Genomic DNA, 20893 nt, shown 5'->3' on the forward strand with positions numbered 1-20893 from the left:
CGGGACTCTCTTTTCCAAGCCAACCCTCTGCCTCTACTCGGATTATCCCAGCACTGGAATCGAACACGTCACTTACGTTTCGCGAACGATAGTGCCTCCGAATTTACCAACTTTGGGTACGGCGATATAGGCTGCCAGCCAATCAACTCACGATTCGATATTGCACGCCCAAAACAGCAGCGGTGTGTTCATTTTTTGTTTATTTATTTTTTTTTCTATAGTAGTTTTTATTGAAGGCAAAAATTGATAGAAAAAATTCATTTAATCCAAAAAAAAAAATTTTAAACCAGAAAATCATTTTAAAGAATTTTTTTCACATTTTTTGTGAATTATTAAGATAAAACATATTTTTTTACTTATTATAAGCAAAAATTGTTTTCATAAAAAATACGGGACGGTACCAAGCTACAAATAAATAAATTACAAACAAAAAAAATTAATTTGAATAAAAAATCTTAAATTAAGTAAAATTTACTCGAATCAAAAACAATTTTTTGGTATTAGAATTTTCTCACTTTAATTCAAGTTAATTTTATTTTGTGCACTTTAAACTTCAAATACTAGATCCATTTTTATTTTGTATTATTTTTTTACGCTCAATTAAAAAATTTTTTAAATATCATTTATGTCTTTTTATTATTATTGTCTCTAGAGTAAAAATTATCTGAAAATTTAATCTATTTCGTGATCCTAGATTAATCGTATGTTTTCTACTTCCATTACAATGTAAGCTTAGGTAACTGGACTTATCTTCAATCTTAATGAACAAACTTGACATTTTTTCATCTATTTAGCAGAACAATTATTTCAAAAAAGCCAATGAAACAATACTGTTATTGGTATTCGTTAGTATGTATAATTATCTTGTTAACTAGACATCTCACGGAAAACTTGATAAATCTTTCTGATTAGTTTTTATTATTTATAAATCCATGCAGACACAATTCAATATTCCTTTTAATTTTATTTATATAATAATGAATATGTTTATGAATAAAGTTTGATGATATCCAAAATATTTCAAATGCAAACATGCAAATAAGCTGTTAATTGAACGTTCAGTTATAAAATGAACGATAAAATCATTCTATTCGATGCATGAGTTGTCATAGATTTGTTATAGGACACGTACGGGCGAAATTTGTGAGCAGTTATGAGCGCAAATAAAATTTTTTGGCTTGAAGCTTTATGAAAAATAAAACTTGCTATTACCGGTTTTTATTTTCAACAAAAAATTAAATTTTTAAAATTATAAAAAATTTGATGAATAATAAAAAAAATCAAAAAACTATTTTTTTAAATCTAATCAATAGAAAAAAACTCAAATATTTTGAGGAAGATTGGAGTTTGGAATGTTTAACTTATATTTTATGATTTTCTCAATTTTTAACGCGCGTAAAAATGATCTAACATGATAGTGATTAGTGATAAATTTTGTAAAATCCATTATTCATTAAAAGTCATCAAATTGATAAATAAAATTTGATTTTTGTATAGTATAATAAAGCAAAGTTGAAGGAAAAAACAGTTGACAGCTCGTTAATGCTCTTCACTGAAGGATAATCGTGTTATTTATTACAAGCGCCTCGAGTGTGCCAGGAAAAAATGCTAAAAGACAAGCCGGACAATGCTGAGACGTGAAAGAAAAATACTGAGGGTGTGCGGTCACCCCCAGCGAGCTTTTTATACGCAATAAAATGATAGCTGCTTTATGTTATATATGTTGTCTTCATGACATCACACGTATCCGGTAAACCTCACATTTATATTAATAACAATCACGATTATCACCGAATATATAAGTCATTTATTTCAATCAACTTTAACACTGTTAATATAAAATATTTATCATTATTCAATCTATTTGCTCTTCCAGAATTTTGAAAGTCGGTAATTCGGTCGCGCATTTGGAAAATCTGGCTTTGAGTCTTGAAGGCTGTTGGTCGCGATCTTCGAAACTCGAGGACAGTCGGAAGGCAACTTCGGGGGTGGCGGACACGGGCAGAGAATCACTGGCGGTGATGGTGGTTTTGGCAGATTTGTTGTCAAGAAGAATTTCTCGTGGAAATTTTCATACTTCTTTTCAGAAGAATTTATTGGAGTAGAAATTGAAAACGGACATGGGTCAGGCGGGATTAATTTTGGAGGCGCACATTTTGGGAGTGCGTAGTTTATCAATTCGTTGGCAAACGCTCCGGGGTCTACGGAAATTTTTGGAGTTGGACTTCCAAACTGTTGAGGTTTTGTTTTGTAAATTTCGCTCAATGTTTTAGATTTTGATTTTAAATCGGAGTAAGCTCGTGAGTTTGATAATTTGTTTATGTGATACAAAAAATTATTTGCTGAGTTCATACTGATAATTTTGATAGTTACTTATTTGGTTGTAAACAATCGTTGCTTGGTTACGAAAACAAAAATTTCAAAGCTATTTATTTATTAGAGAGACTTCATACAATTTATTTTTTAAAAAATCAATTAGAAAAATTCTTGGACCAAAGTTTTTTACTCTTTAATCTTTTTATAAAAATAAATTAATGAACAATTAAATAAATATAAACTAGCAACCTTTTATTAAATTGCACTGTACTTTCTTAAATATTGACGTTTTTAAAGATATAAGCTCATCTCGATGTTACACTCATCAAGAGCTATCATTTGAGTACCCACATGCATTTTGATATATTTTTCATATATACATATATATAATATGTATAAATATATGAAAAATTGATGTGGGTACTCAAATGAAAGGTCTTGATGGGTGTAACATCGGGATGAGTTTATATCATAAAAAATGTCAATATTTCATAAGATACAAGGTCTTTTCTTTATTACGTTAAATTGCACTGTACTTTCTTAACTATTGATATTTTTAAAGATATAAGCTCTTCCCGATTTTACACTCATCAAGAGCTTTCATTTGAGTACCCACATGCATTTTGATATATTTTTCATATATACATATATATAATATATATAAATATATGAAAAATTGATGTGGGTACTCGAATGAAAGGTCTAGATGAGTGTAACGTCGGGATGAGCTTATATCTTTAAAAATGTCAATAGTTCACGAGATACAAGGTCATTTCTTAACTATATATCTAGAGATAGAGAATTTTCGAAGGCAGCCTAAATACTTATCATCATAAATTCACTATTGTTAAGAATGATATGAAACCATGAAAAAGCATAACTCCAGGTCAAGACTTTTTCAACGATACCAAATTCAACCATAAAACTCCATTTTATCATATGAATACACTGGCCATAAAATTTTGCTTATTCTCCTAATAATATAGATAATTCAGAAATTTTATTTGTCTATAAAATATTATTAGAGTTAAGAATCAATCTAAAAGTCGGAGCCCTAACTAACCAACCATTTTCTATAATCGGAATAACCTCATAATTTTTTTTCTACTTCTTGCCATTAAAATCATTTCGTCTTGTCATTAAAAATATCTTAAAACATTAATCTAAGCCTTAAAAAAAAAAATCTTTGAAGTATCTAATTAAATTTCCCCGTTATTCAATACCTATCAGCTAAATTTCACACAAAAATTGAAGATTTGAAACAGTGTACTCCATCTTGTAATAATATTTCCAAGAAGTACTATAAAAAGTGTACTTTAGCACTCAACGGTAACATCATCTGTTGAAAAAGAAGATTCCTCGATAATCAACATGAAATATCTTACCCACTGTAAGTATATTTTCCATCGCAAAAAAGCCGGAAATAAAAAGGTCACTAATTAACCGACAGCGAGATCAATAATGCAAAAAATTACTCGTAAATAATTTATTTGAATGCGGCTTTTGCAGACTTGAAAATACAATGAATATTGTACAATATTTCCGATTTAAAGAGCTTATTTAAATGTACTTGCTGGAAAATAATGTAGCCGCTCTTTCTAATAGCCTTCATCGGACCAAGTGATTGTATAATCGGGGTACTTCTTCTTCAGCAATCCAACCGCAATAGTATGATCAGCTTTTCCGAATCCCTGAAAGGTATTCGTGAATAAATTGAAGATAATGCATTCACACATAAAATCAAAGATTTCCTTTGAAATAAAAGCGTCTGGAAAATTCAGACGCATTTTTTATTCTTTTGGGCCATTATACATAAAATATGGCCGCTGTGAGGAACCTTTTTGAATTTTTTATTAGAATACATTAAATTTTGACGTTTTTCTGTAGTATTGATTTATAAACGAGTTATTAGCTTCAAGTAGACAGCACTCTATTATTGATGAAGATGTTCAATTAAAAAATCAATCTTTAAACAATGAGGGAAGTTGTTTTTTATTTTCTTTTGTTAAGAGATTAAATCGATAATAAAACGTTATATTTTCTATAAGCTGGTAACTTTCCGGAGCAAGCTGCGGTATAAAAGGTGAACTGAAGTAATGTTAACAAATGTTGCTTGTTACTTATTTAACTTTTGAAATACTTATGAAAAGATGAATGGGATTCGGTTTGTTTTTTTTAAAAAAAAAAAATAGAATAAATTAATAATTGTAGAATGTTTCAATGAAAACAATAGAATTCACATTTAAAAAGTTTGTTTATTCACCGAACCTATGGTAATAATGTTATTTCGCATAAGTTTAATTTTATGTTGAAAAGTTTGAAGGTAACTGGAATTGATTTTAATTTTGATTTCATTTACTGACAAAGGTTTTGTAGCAGATAAAGTTTTTATTATTCAGTTAAAGAATAATAAAATACTAAACAAAATTTAGTGAAAAATCCGAGCTTTGAAAAAATATTTTAAGTGGTGTCAGTTGTGTAAGTGCTTCAAAGAAGCTTTTATTCGCCTATTTCAATGTACAGAAAATAAAAGCTCTTTTTTATTTTTCGCTGTAGTCTATCTGGATAAAATTATTGTTACTATTAAATGTACTTTTATTTGATTTTCAATTGCATAACTTCTTATATAATTATTTAGAGGAGCGTAAAAAATCGGATGATCTATTTTATAAAAATTAATATGTCTCGGTAACTTATTAATGTAAGGTATAGGACCCAGTTATTGATACTGGCCTAGTTGTTTGACACTTGTAATTTTATTTTAATTAAAAAAATAAAGTGTTCTCAAAAAATCAGTTATCTGTAAATTTACAATTCAAAAAATATATCGACGGCCTAATTAGCAATTGGTCTAACTCCTTATTTTTTAGAAGATGATTTTTTAACATTTTGATGTAGTAATAGTCTAATTATAAATTATTTGAATGATCCAAACCAAAATATTATACTTCTAGAAGATATTAAATTGTTTTTTAAAGTGATAATAAATTTTGAACTAATTGTTTTTTCACACAAATGGAAGATTTTCTAAAATGGAGTTAGACAATTTACTAATTAGAACGTTGATATTTATTAATTTATTAGAGTCGATTTGTTTTTTTTTTTAATTTAAATAAAATTGCAAGTGTCAATAACTGGGTCTTTAACCTTATTGCACCTCTATTTTAACATCAATAAATTAAATGTTTTTCGCCCCAGGTACCAATTCGATATTCTTCGCTGAAAGAATATAAGATTTGGCCAGCGGGCTTATAAGGATCAAAACAAACTGGTAAAAATCCTCAAAATCCTTGAAAATAAAAAATCCCCTAAAGATCTTTATTTTATCCCCTATTAAATTTTATAGCATTCGAAATAGATAAAGGCTTTCTTAGCATTATCATCACTTCATGAGGCTCTAAATTACTGTTTTTCTCAAAACAAAGGTTCTTATACTGACAAATTAATACGATTACACTGAATGTCAAATGATACAGCAGATAAATTTCGAAAAATTGAATATAGATCGATGAGAGTATGATTCTTAATATTAAATATCAAGTAAAAAAGTTTATGACAAAATTTAAATAATTTCAAAGATATGAAAAATACTCCGATGCAACAAAGTAAATTTCTATAATTATTCCTATGTGGTGGCGTAGTAATTTTTAAAATACTAGCGTGGGGGAAACAGCGATGCACTGAAGAAAAAAAAAATTATTCTTTTAAGAATTTATGTTCTTAACACAAGAATTTATATTTTTTAAAATTTCCAACAATGTTCTTTTTGTCTGGGGAATTCTTTCTTGTCTAAAGAGTCGGTCGAATTGATTAAAATAATCTTTCTTCAATTCAAGTAAAGCATTCGTTTGTTTGCTTATAATAATGAAAACCGATATTGATATTCTTTTGTCCAAATATTAATCACAATACTTCATTTTTTTTATTAGAACAATCCTTTTTTTTCAGTGCATATTACTTGATATTTTTTTTTAACCGAGATCCAAAATTTTGTAATTTTGAAATAAATTCTAAGAAACTTTTTAAAACGAATAATTAAACAAATATATCGACGTGCTAATTAGCAAATTGTCTAGCTCCATTTTAGAGGATCTTCCATTTGCACGAAAATAAAATTAGTTAGAAATTTATTATCACTTTGAAAAACTACTTAATGTTTTATAGAGGTATAATATTTTGGTTAGGATCATTCAAATAATTTATAATTGGACTATTGCTACATCAAAATGTTAAAAAAAGAGTTAGACCAATTGCTAATTAGACCGTCGCAAAAAGAAAAAATTCTTGACGCGAGAGTAAATTTTTTCGAGTCAAAAAAATATTAAAGAAGTCTAAAAATTTCTCGAATTTTTTGAGGTAAAAAATTTTATTCTTGCTACAAAATAACTTTAGTCTTGTTAAAAATTTTCTTGACGCAAGAAATTATTTTTTTTCTGTATGTAAATTTTTGTTAAATTTTTAATTGCCGAAATTTCACACGTGCGCGTGGCCAAATAACTTTGCAATGCACTAAAATATCTATAACTATCAACCTCGAACTCTTTCGTGACCGAAGAAATCGATAACTTTCCCCTACCTGTGAGTATCCGTAAACCTTGATAGTTTTTCCCTCGGCATTATGATTGATCCTGCCACCCCCGACGCATTCAGTGTCTAGCCCAGGTCCACACTTCTTCATTTCCTCTTCTCCAATTGTTTCATATATATCAGCTGTAATCAAACAAAAGAAAGATTATCAATAAATAGAGAAACTGAAATCAATCACCCGCAACTAAACTTGCTCCAATTCATCCAGTCCTATAATTAATCCCTACAACGATTTATGCAATAATGTCGACTCAATTAGTTTCATGGATCGCGGAATCCAATATTTCGATTATTTTACAAATTAGCGACTTCGCTCTCCATCACCAGGTGCTTCATGCATGTGAGAACATTTGAGATGAATTCTAGCTATCGTAAAAATAACTCACTATTCAAATACTGAAAAAAAAATAACATTTTCCCTCTCGAGTTTTTAGAAAAAAATTCTCATGTACTTCCACTCCACGAAGTATTAAAAATACTGAATACATTTATGAATACGCGCTCTTTCCGCTTTAATAACTTTCAATTAATTACTACACTAAACTTTCAGTATCTAAGTGTTTTTTTTTTGTTTTTGTTCAATTAAAAAGAAATATATATTCATAAATGACAAGGTCAACACTATAAACTCTTTTTACACTGAGAGAAAAAAGCTTTTACGGTTCGAAGCAACTTTGAAGTTACGTAGAGAAAATTGGATTTTTGTAAGTTTTCATATTCATTTATTTTTGAGTATTAGATAACAACAATATAATGCATACGTTTGTTTTAATTAAAAAAATATAAATAATGAAGAAAAAATTGTATGCATAGCTGAATGTTGATATTAGATTTTTTTTTATAATTTTTTACTTTTCCATACCGCGGACAAAGAGTATCAGCAAAAAACAATGAATTTTAGAAAATTTTATAAGTTTATAATTGAAAGTTGGTCATATCTGGCCATATATGGGCACATTTAGCTTGATATGGCCTTATATGACTTCATATAACTTGATATGATTACATATACCGATATAAAATTATTTTATAAAAATTAGTGTTGAAAATCTCCGACAGATGGTACATAATCACTGAATCTTTTCCCTACAAGAGAGTTAAGTCTTAAGAGTTAATTTTTAAAATAAAAATTATTTTCTTGGCTCTCCTAAGGAGCGTATCTATTAGTGGTTTTTAATTTAATTAACTTAAATTGTAAAATTGTATTCAATGATTATATATTCTCATATATGGCCATGGAAAATTTTTTCATAACATACTAATTGATATTTCGTTTTAGAATTTTTTATTAACCTCTTCAAAATCAAGATTCGTAAAGCGTAGGCACTTTCAATTTTCTCCGGTAGTAGTCTGGTAACTTATGCCTATTTTCATGACTTCTTTGGAGGGTGGTTTTTTATAGGAAAATAAAAATGAATTATCTTGAATATTTAGAGTGTTTTTATTTACATATTGAAAATATAAAAAAAAAATTTATTTGAAAAAATTTAATAGTTTATTACTATTATTATTGTCACTCGAAGTTGGAACCTCAAAAAAAATGCACGTGGGTGGCCCGGGTCCTAACTTTTTTTCTACTGAACCGATTGCTTTCAAATTTTAACAGGCTGTTCTACACACTTATAGTTCTCGTCGGTACTAACGAGAATTTTTTTCACCCCTAACTTTTTTTTTACAACCCTTTCTTTGCTAAAATAAAAGGACTTTTTTTTCAAAGTCCGCCATTTTGTTATTTACCCTTGAAATTTAACTTCAGTAGTTCCGACTAGAATGACATGTCTATAGATTAAGAATAATCAAGAATATTTGATTTCAGATAACATCAAGAGCCAAAATCACCCGGGCCACCCACGTGCATTTTTTTTGAGGTTCCAACTTCGAGTGACAATAATAATAGTAATAAACTATTAAACTTTTTCAAATAAATTTTTTTTTATATTTTCAATATGTAAATAAAAACACTCTAAATATTCAAGATAATTCATTTTTATTTTCCTATAAAAAACCACCCTCCAAAGAAGTCATGAAAATAGGCATAAATTACCAGACTACTACCTTAACTTGTATTGTAAAAAAAAAAAATTACAATAAATTCAACGTTCATTCTGTATTGTATTGTTAATGTATCGTTGATAACGTTAAACATTATACATTCAACTGAAAAAAAAAAAAAAGGTTTTTACTGGGCATTGACGCAGAATGGAACATCACTTTTTAATTCAGTTAGATTCCAAGAAATTGATTTAGAAATTCTTTAATTTTTTTAATAAATAATTTTTTTATAATAAAATCAATATAATTAAACTTGCAAACTGTAAAAATGATCAAAATTTTGTAAAGAATTGAAGAAATATATATTTTTTTTGTATTATTAAAAATCAAGTAAATATTGAAAGTACCATCAATCGATTCAATAATAATTAATGACAAATCACCCCCACAATATTCAGAGTAATAGCAATGACATATCTAACATATTTGTCGTCTGTTTATATTAATATTTGCTTCATAGCACATATTCATTATATTGCATTACATTAAAATTAGCAAATAAATACAAACAGTACACATAATACAGAAATCGAGAAATATTATCTATTGAACGAATTCCCAAATGCCCGAGTTGATTTAATTTATTCAATGAAGCTACGTAAATTACTCCAATAAATAAACATTGGCCGAAAATTATTCAAAACTATCCAAGCATTAAATGTGTTTATTATAGCGGTCAATATTATTATTGTTATTTTCATTGTTTTTAATATTGTACACTGAACAATAATTGTAAAAATAGCAGGAGCTTTAATTTAATCTTGAGTGAAAAAATTAAACTCTTATCTAATGGAATAAATTAACTGGTAACTGTAGTTTAATTTATAGAATGTCCTTGCTCGGTCTTCTCGCTCCAGGTGTAGTTAAAATTTTTTTTTTTTTTTTTTTTTGCGTTTATACAGGTCAAAATGAATACAGGAAGTGTATACCGGTGAAGGTAAACTGAAAATTACTAGAAATCGATCAAGTTTTCGCAGTGGGTAGTAAAAGCTTCACCGAGTCTCTACTCTCTAGTTAAGTGCAAAACATCGTAAAGTTTACGTTTTATGTTTTTTTTAAGAATATTTTATCAAAAATAATTATTTATTATTATTTTAATTTTATAGTACACATTTACTATTAAATAAATCGAAAAATTAGGAGTCATCAATTGATTTAATATTTTTATTCGTATAAGTCAATTGCCAAATATTTCGGCTTTGATCGGGAGAATTACAAATGTAGCTCCGCTTTTCCCGCTCAGAACCGTACTGTCTTTTTATCAACCTTGAGTTCTATTCCAGACGATCAAATGCATAATAAAGGAGACATAAACGTTGGATTAATTGATTAAATTTGAGATTGATTTGAAAAATTTGATTAAACAGAGCTTATAGCTACCTGGAACTATAAGAAAGATTAAAAAAATATGATATTAAAATTAAAAGACGTCTGATAAATTTTAGATTGTTCTAAGAGCCAGTCCCAGCTATTGAAGCTTTGTAAATTTCTTCTCAACAAAGAAAAATTTTAGAAAAAACTTTCTAATAGTCGATGGATTATTTAATTATCTAATTTCTATTAGAGCGTTTTTTACGAAATTTTTATTTGTTTAAGACAAATTCATGGAAAATATGAAACCCGTTCTTAAGTAAATACATTTTTATATAGAAAATAAAGAAAAAATTACAGTACGGTAAAAAAATACAAGTGGAAGCTTTAAAAAATTTGCAGAATTTATTAAAAAAATGCGATAGTAAAATTTTTTTTATTAAGCCGAAAAATAGGTTATTTTTGATCTAGAAAAATAATTAGATCGGGAAATTAAAGGTCATTCAATGAGCTTTTAGATGAGTTAAAGAAATTTAATAGGTCTTTAATTTCAGAATTCATTTCAAGAAAAATCAGTGAATGTGTAATAGCATTTTGTCAAAATTTTGAATTACTGTTATTATTGAATTATTTGACTGATTGATCTTGAAAATAGGTATCGAATTTAAATTAAATCTTCAAGGTTTGAACGCACATGTATAAACTTTTAAAAAATTATGAATGTAATTTTTTTAAAATATTTTTTTTTAGTACTAAATTATTTATCAAATAATATTCGAAAACTTTCAAATGTCCGCTAATTTTAGTATCATAAAAAGTTTTCTCGTCGCTCCGAATCAATATTAACTTGAACGAATAAATACAAAAAATAGTATTTATTAATATAAATTGACTTTGCTTCATCAAATAGATGGAAATAATAAATATTTAACAATCAAACAATTCACATTAAATTGCGAAATATAGTAAATATATATAAGGGTACTCCCTTCAGTAGCAAATTAGTTATTTGACCGATTTTACGGCACGCAATTACAATTTGATGGCTATTGGGGATTGAAGTTCAAGAGGCAATAATTATGATGTATTACTACTATTATTATCGTCATTATGATCAATACTGTTATCACGATAATTATTTTGAGTTATAGTTATATTAATACAAAATAGTGAGGATCGAATAAAGATATGCGTTGCGTAATAGGGATGGTTTTGTTTGCTAACGAGCTTTACACAACATTCCGACAACGAGTAATACCATCGGATCTCATTTTAACGAGTATAAAAGTTGTGCAAACACTGCTCATGGTATGCGAAGCGATGGAAAACACAAACTCTAATGCATTTATATAACGTTGCTTTGAATGGTTTATACGAGTTGGGAAATTCAAATAAAGATAAAAGATGAGAAAATAGACGTGGGTTTGAAGTTTATAAAAGGTGATTTGTACAGTGATAAGCTTGGTTTCAAGTGGAACAAGGTACGTAACAGAGCAACTGGGGATGAGGAGGCTAAATGGAGTAAAAAAAATTATTTTACATGCTTGAGCCCTAGTAGAAATGAAATCAAGTTTTTAGCCAGTAACTGGCCAGTTTTACTAGACTTAAACCAGTAACTGGCCAGTGTAATATCCAGTTTCTGTCTAGTAACTGGCCAGTTTTACTAGAGATCTAACAAAACATTATGGCGGCTTTAGTGAAACTGTCAGTTTCGAATTCTGAGGTTATTAGGCATTATTAAAATTGTCAAATAAATTCAAAATAATGTTTAATAAACGATATGATATAAAAAAGTTTCATTTATGTGTACATTATAAAATAGATAACATCATTAGACTGATAGACTAATAATAAATCTAACAATAAAATAAGAAAATAATTATTTTGAATTGGAGATTTGTTTTTAATGTTCACAGTCGCAATTTATATATTGTGTCATTTTTTTTCACTGCATCCATTTTGAAATATATACTGGAAATTATTTACACGTTAATAAACACTAATTTTAATTGATTTATACTGTTTTTTAATAATAATAATTACAATAATGATGCGTACAGGTTAACAAAAAAAATATACAAACATACACACACTAGTAAAGATACACTGTCGGTGTAACTAATGTTTATGACTTAGTTGTAGGTGGCGCGATTTCAAGTTTTTACTCGATATCACTGGCCAGTTACTGGTTTATATCCAGTGAAAACTCGATTATTTCTACTAGGGAGATAGTACTAGGTAACCCATATAAATTTTCAAGAGCATCGCCAGTAATTGTTATTTTCGATAGATCTGACCTTATTCGACCCTTTTAATATTAACTGAGTTATCTTGAGAGACAACAGAGAAGGCATGAGGAAATTAGGAAGGTAGGTTATCATTATATTATCATTTATCATGTTCCCAAAAATTTATTACAGTTGCTATTCATCATCATAACTCGGCGATCGTTTCTAATGTCAAATTTGAATCGCTTGGGATGGAAATAAAATTAATCGTTGCTACCTCGGTATGTTAGAATTTTATCACACTGGAAGATAACGATCAAAGTTAGAATATGAAATGTAAATTGGAGGTTAAATCAAGAAGTAGATGTCTTCAACGGATCAAAATTGTGACATTGACTATCAAGAACCTAAATTGTGAATGAAACATATCTGCATGAAAAAATAATTATAATTAGTATCGTAATTTAGGGGCAGACTTTCACTTTCTTCACTTTCATAACTCTACATTTTTAAATATACTTTAATTCTTAGAGGAAAATAAGGACTCAATTTCTTGTGGACTATTTTTTATTTCATCGCCAACGTTTCGTCAGTAATTCCTGACTTCTTCAGGGCTCTACAATGAGGAATACATAACATTAAATTAATAATATATAAAAACGTCAAATAATAAATACAATTCTTATATCTCAGTCAATACATAAACAATAATTAATCCCAATGAAATCTAACCTTTAAAATTATTAATTTCAACAAACATTTTTAAATATACGATGTTACATTATAAAAATTCATATAAAAGTAGTCCAGATACGAATTTTTATGTAAATTTTAAAATGTAAAATTATGAAAATAAAGATATTGAAAATCTGACCCTGGATTTCGATGTGACAATTGTAATTTTTTCTGCAACTTTTTTTCCGTGTAGACTAGAAACAAATATTATCAGCAGATGAAAAATGTTCCTTTGTATATTTGTGTAGTATAGAAAAAAAGCATATAAGTTACAATTAAATTTGAAGTTAAAAAATTTTGTAAAATTATCAAACTTTTGATATTAAACATAGTTCTGTAAAAGTTTTAGGTGCTGATTTTGAAACTATTTTCAGGAAAGATCGATTTATAATGCCTCCACAGATAAAAAAATAAACTTGGAATAAAAGAATTATTTTGGAGAATTGAATGATCTTAAGTCAAGCAGAAAATTTCTTGAGCCAATTTTGACTTGAAATTTTTATTTTGACATCTTAGTTAAAAATATTTGATGTTTGGCTTTCCGATTTTGCTTAGGGATCAACCGGGCTTCACTTACTGATGCATAACAAATATTTTTTTCAATGAGCTTTTAATTTTTCAAAGATATTAACATTACTTCAATACTTGATACGTTTCATTCACTATTTAAGCCTGTGACTATCTATTTAGCGTCTCAAAAACGTTCAAACTAGTAAACGCACGTGTTTAACATCAAATACGTTCTAAATTTTAACCCTGGAAAATTTACTTCTAAACTTTGAAGGTTAATCATAATCAAAACAATTTTTAACAAAAATATTCCAAGTTTTTTAACTATTGACGTCAAACTTTATTTCTAATTCCAAGTCAGGAGTGAAAAATTTAAATCAAGTATATGAAAGATCATTTTTCTTTAGTTTCCTCATTCTGCCAACCTCAATGTAAAAAATATATATAAATAAGTAATAAATTATGATGAAATAAGAGTAAACGTAGGTAGACTGTTATCGGAATATTGAAATAGATTGATGACAAGAAACTTGCCGGCAGAGCTCACCTAAAATGGTTTAACCTGAGCTGACGAGATGAATAAAAAAATTTGACAGTTTTTGGCGTCATTCAAGCGTAAATAATTTCTATGATAATCTGGTGGTTATGCCAACAGAAGCAAAGACTTTCCCAGTATTTTGTTTTTAACGATCGATTAAGGGTTCCTGCTGAATATTTACACTCATTTTTAGTTATTAATTATTATTCACTATAAATGAATTCACAATCATAAATATGAATTTTAAGTTTAAAAATTCACATCTACGGACTTATTTGACAGTCACAAACTTTTTTATATTTATAAACATGAATATGCTCATAAATGTCAGGTTTTTTTTCCGCTATCCGCTGCCAGTTAATGAAAAATTTATAAATAGAACGCAATAAAATCTCGACATTTCATAATTCGCTATTTTCTCTGGAGCATTTCTCGTTGTGAAAAATAACGAATGTTAATAACAAACATGAAAAAATCAAACGTATATTTATAAATAAACGAGATTTTGTGTTTATTTGATGTTTTTTGACTTCTTTAAATTAGAAAATGTTTTTTGTTTTGTATTTCGCTATAACGTCATCGGGTTTTGTTACTAACAATATTATTTGGCCTGAAAAGGTAGATCTAACGGATTGAAGAAGCTGCTCATTCAGGGTAGCTTTTTACGGGTAAATTCCTCCGTCGGAGTTGTGAAACTTTGTTGAAATTGAGATAGCCCAACAACGGGTTATATTGTTTAAGTTTTTTCTATTACTTAATACCGAAGCGGTATTAAATACCAACTGGGAAATTAAATTTCTTTGTTTTCTTTTACGGAATTTTCCTTCAGTAAGTTAAAGAGTCAACACTTGTCGATCGATTTGTTATAATAGACAAAGTTTATCCGAGAAGAAAACATCCGCGAGTAATTAAGTGCCAAAAATATAAATTGAAATATAAATAAATAATTGCTTGGAAAAAGAATATAGAGATAGTATAGATTTATCCAAGTAATTCCATCAACAACTAAGCTCATTAATGGGGGATTCCATCGTAATTACTAATTAGCATGTTTGCGTCAGCCATCACAAGTTACTGAGAAACTTTATGAAATAACTAACAAATATGTATTATGCTTTAATACTCCGGTAAAATATCTCGTTTAAGTTTCACAATTATAGCGTTTATAAATATAGCGTTAATAAATATAATTCAAGAAAGTTTTGAGCTTAAAAGTACTCTATAGCGATACTGATGCTTATTGGTCATGGGATAATTGGAATGTATCACAGAGATATGATTAGATTTTGATGTCAGTCGTTCAAGCTATTTCAAGAAAAAAAAAAATTTTTTTTTCTCTGATCAATTTAGAAATTTAAAAATATAAAAAATAATTATTGTGTATCAAAAAAGGTTTTATTTTAATTTTTGAGGTTAATTTTTCTATTTTTAAAATTTCTAATTCGGATCAAAAATCATTTTCACGCAATCTATTACGCGAACCAAAAATAATTAAAAAAAAAAAAATTCTGTTTTGAAAAAATTCTTAAGGTAGTACTACCGTTAGCACAAGAGTCAAATCCCAAAACCTAACCTTATTTGATTAACATATTAGATTTCCCTGTACTAAATCACGTTGAAGAAAGACAGACAGAGGTAAATTTTGAGTGTTTTTTATTAATAAATATTTTCATATGCTCAGAAACCATACTGATTGTTATTAAATATGTTCTAGATGCTATTTTCTCTCGTTGTCTTAACTTTTATAAGAATCTGAACGTCCAGTTTTGTGAAATAAAATAAACTCTTTGATTTTCCATAAGGATCAATGGTAAAGGCAAAAATATGTAAATATTAATATTTTTTTTTCAGGACTCACCGGGCTTCCAAAAATTTTACTGCTTAATTATGATATTATTAAATTCTGAACGTCAATTCTAAAACCGGTAGTACTACCTTAAATCAACTAACTGGATAATTTTTGAATGTTTTGAGAATTTTGAAATGACGATAGTAAACTGAAATTTACACTGATAAAAAATTTAACTTGACTCGAGAGCAAGAATCTTGAACCAAGAGCACCATTTTGAAGAAAATGAATTTCTTCAGCCAAGAGGAAAAGTTCTTGAGCTAAGAAGAAAAATTTTTGAGTCGAGAAAATTTTCTTGGTTTAAGATTTTTGCTCTTGAGCCAAGTTAAATTTTTTATCAGTGTAGTGACAATCAGTAAACTTATTATGATCATCAAAATATCACATTTTTTAAGTAACACAATACCAATTTTTTTGATTATCAAAAAAAATATTCTGAGTTGAGAAATACTTTTTTTTTCAGCGCAGAACCATCTCAAGGAAATAAATATTGAAAGTCACAACAAAATTTTTCATCGATTTTGGTTCGTTTAATCACGAGTTAACCTTGTATTTGAAATTAAATAAAATATTGACAAAGTGAATAAACTTTCAAGTTCTACCACTTGGTTATTTATACAGCGCTCTGTACAGAGTACATCAAAAATAGATTGACTTATTGTTTAAGTAATCAGATCAATCGACAAAGTCGGCAGGATGCGAAATTCGGAGAATAATTTTTGTGTGATGGAAAAGAAGAAAAAATGATAATAATAATAATAATCACTGGGCTGTTTATTAACTTGATACATATTTACTGCGTTCAACAACATCAATTAACTCGACAATAAAGCTCTATTTTTAACTGAAACATAATTTCATTGCCGATCACTCGTGCGCGAGATTTTAAACATTCACCGCAACTCATATTCCGATCAATTTAAAATCAAGCCTCCATTATTAGTTAGCATTTATAAAATATATTGAAAATTTCCATCACGTCTGTGAGTCTATTCCGGCGCATGAATGTCATGTTAAAATGAATCATTAGATTTTTGCACACGCGCCAAATAAAAGAACAAAATTAATACCTCGATAAAGAAAGTTTAACATTAAGCCAGCTTATTAAAGTTAGGTGTGCTTGTAATCAAATTTATACTTATACTTATATTAGAAAAGTTAACCGGATCTTAGAGGTAACATCCACACAATGTTAAAGTAGAAAGAACTCCGTAAAAAGCTTTCTCTCATCCCGATTAACTGCTTCCTTTATTCCTCTCTTGACACTTATAATTTCCGGCGGGACATTTTTATTCTCCTACACACCGATCCCGTCATTACATAATTCACATACGCTTATCTGTCCATGAAATTCAATATAAAATATCGTTTTCATATAACATCTCTTGCGTCGCATGATTATGAAAAAATAATTGAAATTTTTATAACTATTCCAACTTTGCTTGCTACTTTAATTAGTTCTCTTTGTTGTCAGTAATTGAAGCACTGAAAACAAATACTTTACTTTTGTTCTTGTTCTGTTGTGTAATAAAATGATTATTACAGGTATAAATATAAATATTTAGAGGTATATTACGGAGGTGTTCACTGTTGATATTAAAATTAAAATTAAACTGGGAATGAATGTATGCATAACTTGTTATTGTAGTAACGTCTTAATGAAAATATGGATCCTTTATACTGAGAATAGAAAGTGAGGACATAAATGCTTTAATTATAAATTATAATAAGGAATTCTGGATAAAATAGAACGCCGCTTCTGAGATAAACAAGAGAAGATATTATGTTACTTTTTATAAGAATAAGTGTTAATTATTGGCCCAATTTTCTTTTTTAGTTTTACTTAAAATTGTTGAAATTAACAATGGGTCTTGACTATGACGTACATATATGTACAAAAGTATAAGCATTAAATAGTAAGAGTCGATTTTTGATATTTCAACAGGTTATGGGCCCAGTCAAGTCTATAAATAAAATATGAAACTTTGATTTCGCTTAAGTGAGTTTTTCTTGGATCAAAAATTCTTCCCTTAAATTTTTTAATTTTTTATCAATGAATTTACGCTAACAAAAAAATTTATATATTTTATATATTATTTATATATATTATTATATTTATTTTAAATGATTCTAAAATTTTTCTTTTAAATTGTTCCCCTTGTTTTCAGGGAACTTAGACTTTATTGATGAACAAATTGATTGAATTTAGGAGGCAAATCTTAAGCCAAAAAAATAATTTTGAAAAAGTTACATCAAGCAGAAAAATTTTTGAACCAAAAAATTTTGGTCTTAATTAAGTAGAATTTTTATTTGATTAAAAAAAAATAATTAAACTTTTTGTAAGAAATTTTTACGCTTTTGAAGAAAAATTTATAACTAATTACTTAAGACATTTTTATCAATTTGTTAAAAAGCTACAAATAAAAATTTAATTATTTCAAATTAAATATAGAAGCCCAGAGATTCTTTTATGATAAAAAGCCCGAAGTATATTGATAAAATTGAATTAATAATAAAACCCTATAAATAACCGTCAGTACTTTTGCGGCATTGAAATATCATATAAAATAAATATCATAGAAATATAAATATGGAATATTGAAGTAATATTATTGATTAAAGCAACAAAATTGATAATTAAATTATTTTTATATTATTACTACTGAAATTCTTGCTATTTGTATTGTACATAAATAATTATTTCCGAAACTTGCATTTAAATAATTGCTTTATTTTAATGCTAAATAATGCAATAGCTTAAAATATAAACACGGGCGTCAGCCGTGAATCATACGGACGAATAATTAACGAGTTATATGAATTAGTCTCATTGCTTTAATAATTCCACAAACTTAGTTACTATAATTATTAATAAAATAACTAAGTTAATATATATTTTCAATTGTATTTTATTCCAAATAAAAAATTAAAATGTTCATTGCAAATTGTAAATAGTTTTTCTAACTGCTAAGCGCAACAGCTTAGCTTAAGTACTTGCGTACACAAGAGTCGGAGACAAAATCTTGTACATGCCGGAGACGAATACTAAAGACATTGTTGCACGAATAATGCTTTCGTCTAGTACATACGTGCTGCGCAGTTTATTCAACACATGTCGAGCGTTGATCGGTTACCGGATAACTGAATTCTATGAAGTAGATTTAAAACAATTATCTACACAGATAAAAAAGCTAATTTGACTCAAGAGTGAAAATTTTGAACCAAAAAAATCATTTTGAAAAATTTGAGTAGCTGAAAAATTCTTGAACCAAGATTTGTCTTAATTTAAATAAATTTTACTTAGCTCAAAAATTTGTATACTTTATTTAAAATGATCAATTTCTTCGAATTAATTTTTTTGGTTCAAATTTTTTCTCTTGAAGCAATTTAATTTTTTTTTTTCAGTGTATATAATTTATAATTAAGACAACAAGGAAAAATTTTTCTCTGGTTTGTTTAATATGATAAAATGATTTTTTTTTTTTAGTTAATTTAATAAAATTTTAAAGGTCTTGACCCGAATTTATGTTTTCAAGGTTTCATATGCTTTTCAGCGATAATTAATTTATTTTCATAACTTTTTGCTGTAGTTATAAATAGATTATAATTTCACGCTAGATAAAATTTGTTTCGAATATGTGAATGTAGTTACATTGTAAAAAATTCTACGAAAAAAATCAAAATAAAAATACCGATATTTAAAAATATTCAACAGTTGCTTTTAAGTGTTAAGAGTAGCGTGTCAATTATGAAATAATGCCACGGTAGGGAGCCTAGAAATTGACATTGCCTTTTTATTGATCACAGAATACCGATCAATAGGAGACCACTTGGGGCTCACTTGTGCATATGTCCATTGGAATAATCAATTCAATCGAATAAATTTCATGATTATGCATTTAACCGTCCGCATACATCATAGACGCACATTACTTTTTTTTTACTACTACATTGAGAAATTTAATTAGCAATTAAAGGTTTAACGTTGATCGTTAATTTTTAATTGTTTTATTGTCAGGGAAAATTACTTCATCGCGTTTTATACTCTCGATTATTTTATGATTGATTTAATAAAATTTTTGTAGTTGAAAATTTTATATTGAAATAAAACTTGTAATAAAAGCTCTGACCGTGAAAAATCACGAGTATTACACTGTAATGGGATTGTAATAGTCCAAGTTAGTGTAATATAAGTGTTCGTCATAAAATCACTGAAAATGACTCAATAAATGTAACTTAATGATTTGATATGATAATATAAGTTGAAGGTTATTTAATAATGGCAATTTTGTAAATTTTTCACTTGAAAACTATCGACAAGAATTTATTTTCTTATCTAACTGACTCATACTCTTAAATTTAACTTTTTTACTTCTTATTTTTAACTTTTAACTTTTAACTCCGCAGAGTTTTGACGTTTTAATGGCGGGTAACAACGGAAAGTATTGGATTTGGGCTTATGAAAAAGTTTTTTTTTAAATTGATAAATTTTGTTAATTAAAAATTTTCAGTAATTAGTCAGTTTTGTCAGATTGATACTAAAAATATTATTTATCATTTTAAAAAAAATTTTTTAGCAAATATAGTTGTGTAAAAAAAATCAAAAAAAAATTCCACGCGTAAAAATTAAAAAAAATTATCCATGCAATTTTATTTTTTATTTTTTGACCTTCATTAATTTTTTAAATAAAAAAAAAAAGTTTTTTTTAACAAATAAATTTATATAAAAAAAAATTATACGCTTGTAATTTAAAAAACTTTTTTTTT

General features: G+C 27.4%; 1 protein-coding gene across 1 annotated transcript in view; it reads right to left on the bottom strand.

Annotated features, from left to right (window-relative positions):
• Positions 1 to 3787: 3787 nt before the first annotated feature.
• Positions 3788 to 20893, bottom strand: part of LOC123272555 (14 kDa phosphohistidine phosphatase-like) — a 46602-nt gene continuing 29496 nt past the window's right edge. The window contains exons 3-4 of the mRNA XM_044739422.1: positions 6893 to 7026; positions 3788 to 4007 (exon numbers count right to left, since the gene is read on the bottom strand). Coding sequence (XP_044595357.1) covers positions 3915 to 4007; positions 6893 to 7026 — 227 coding nt within the window. The 3' untranslated portion in view covers positions 3788 to 3914. The remainder of the gene's footprint in view (positions 4008 to 6892; positions 7027 to 20893) is intronic.

The sequence above is a fragment of the Cotesia glomerata genome, linkage group LG10, assembly GCF_020080835.1.
Source record: "Cotesia glomerata isolate CgM1 linkage group LG10, MPM_Cglom_v2.3, whole genome shotgun sequence".
Lineage (NCBI taxonomy): Eukaryota > Metazoa > Arthropoda > Insecta > Hymenoptera > Braconidae > Cotesia > Cotesia glomerata.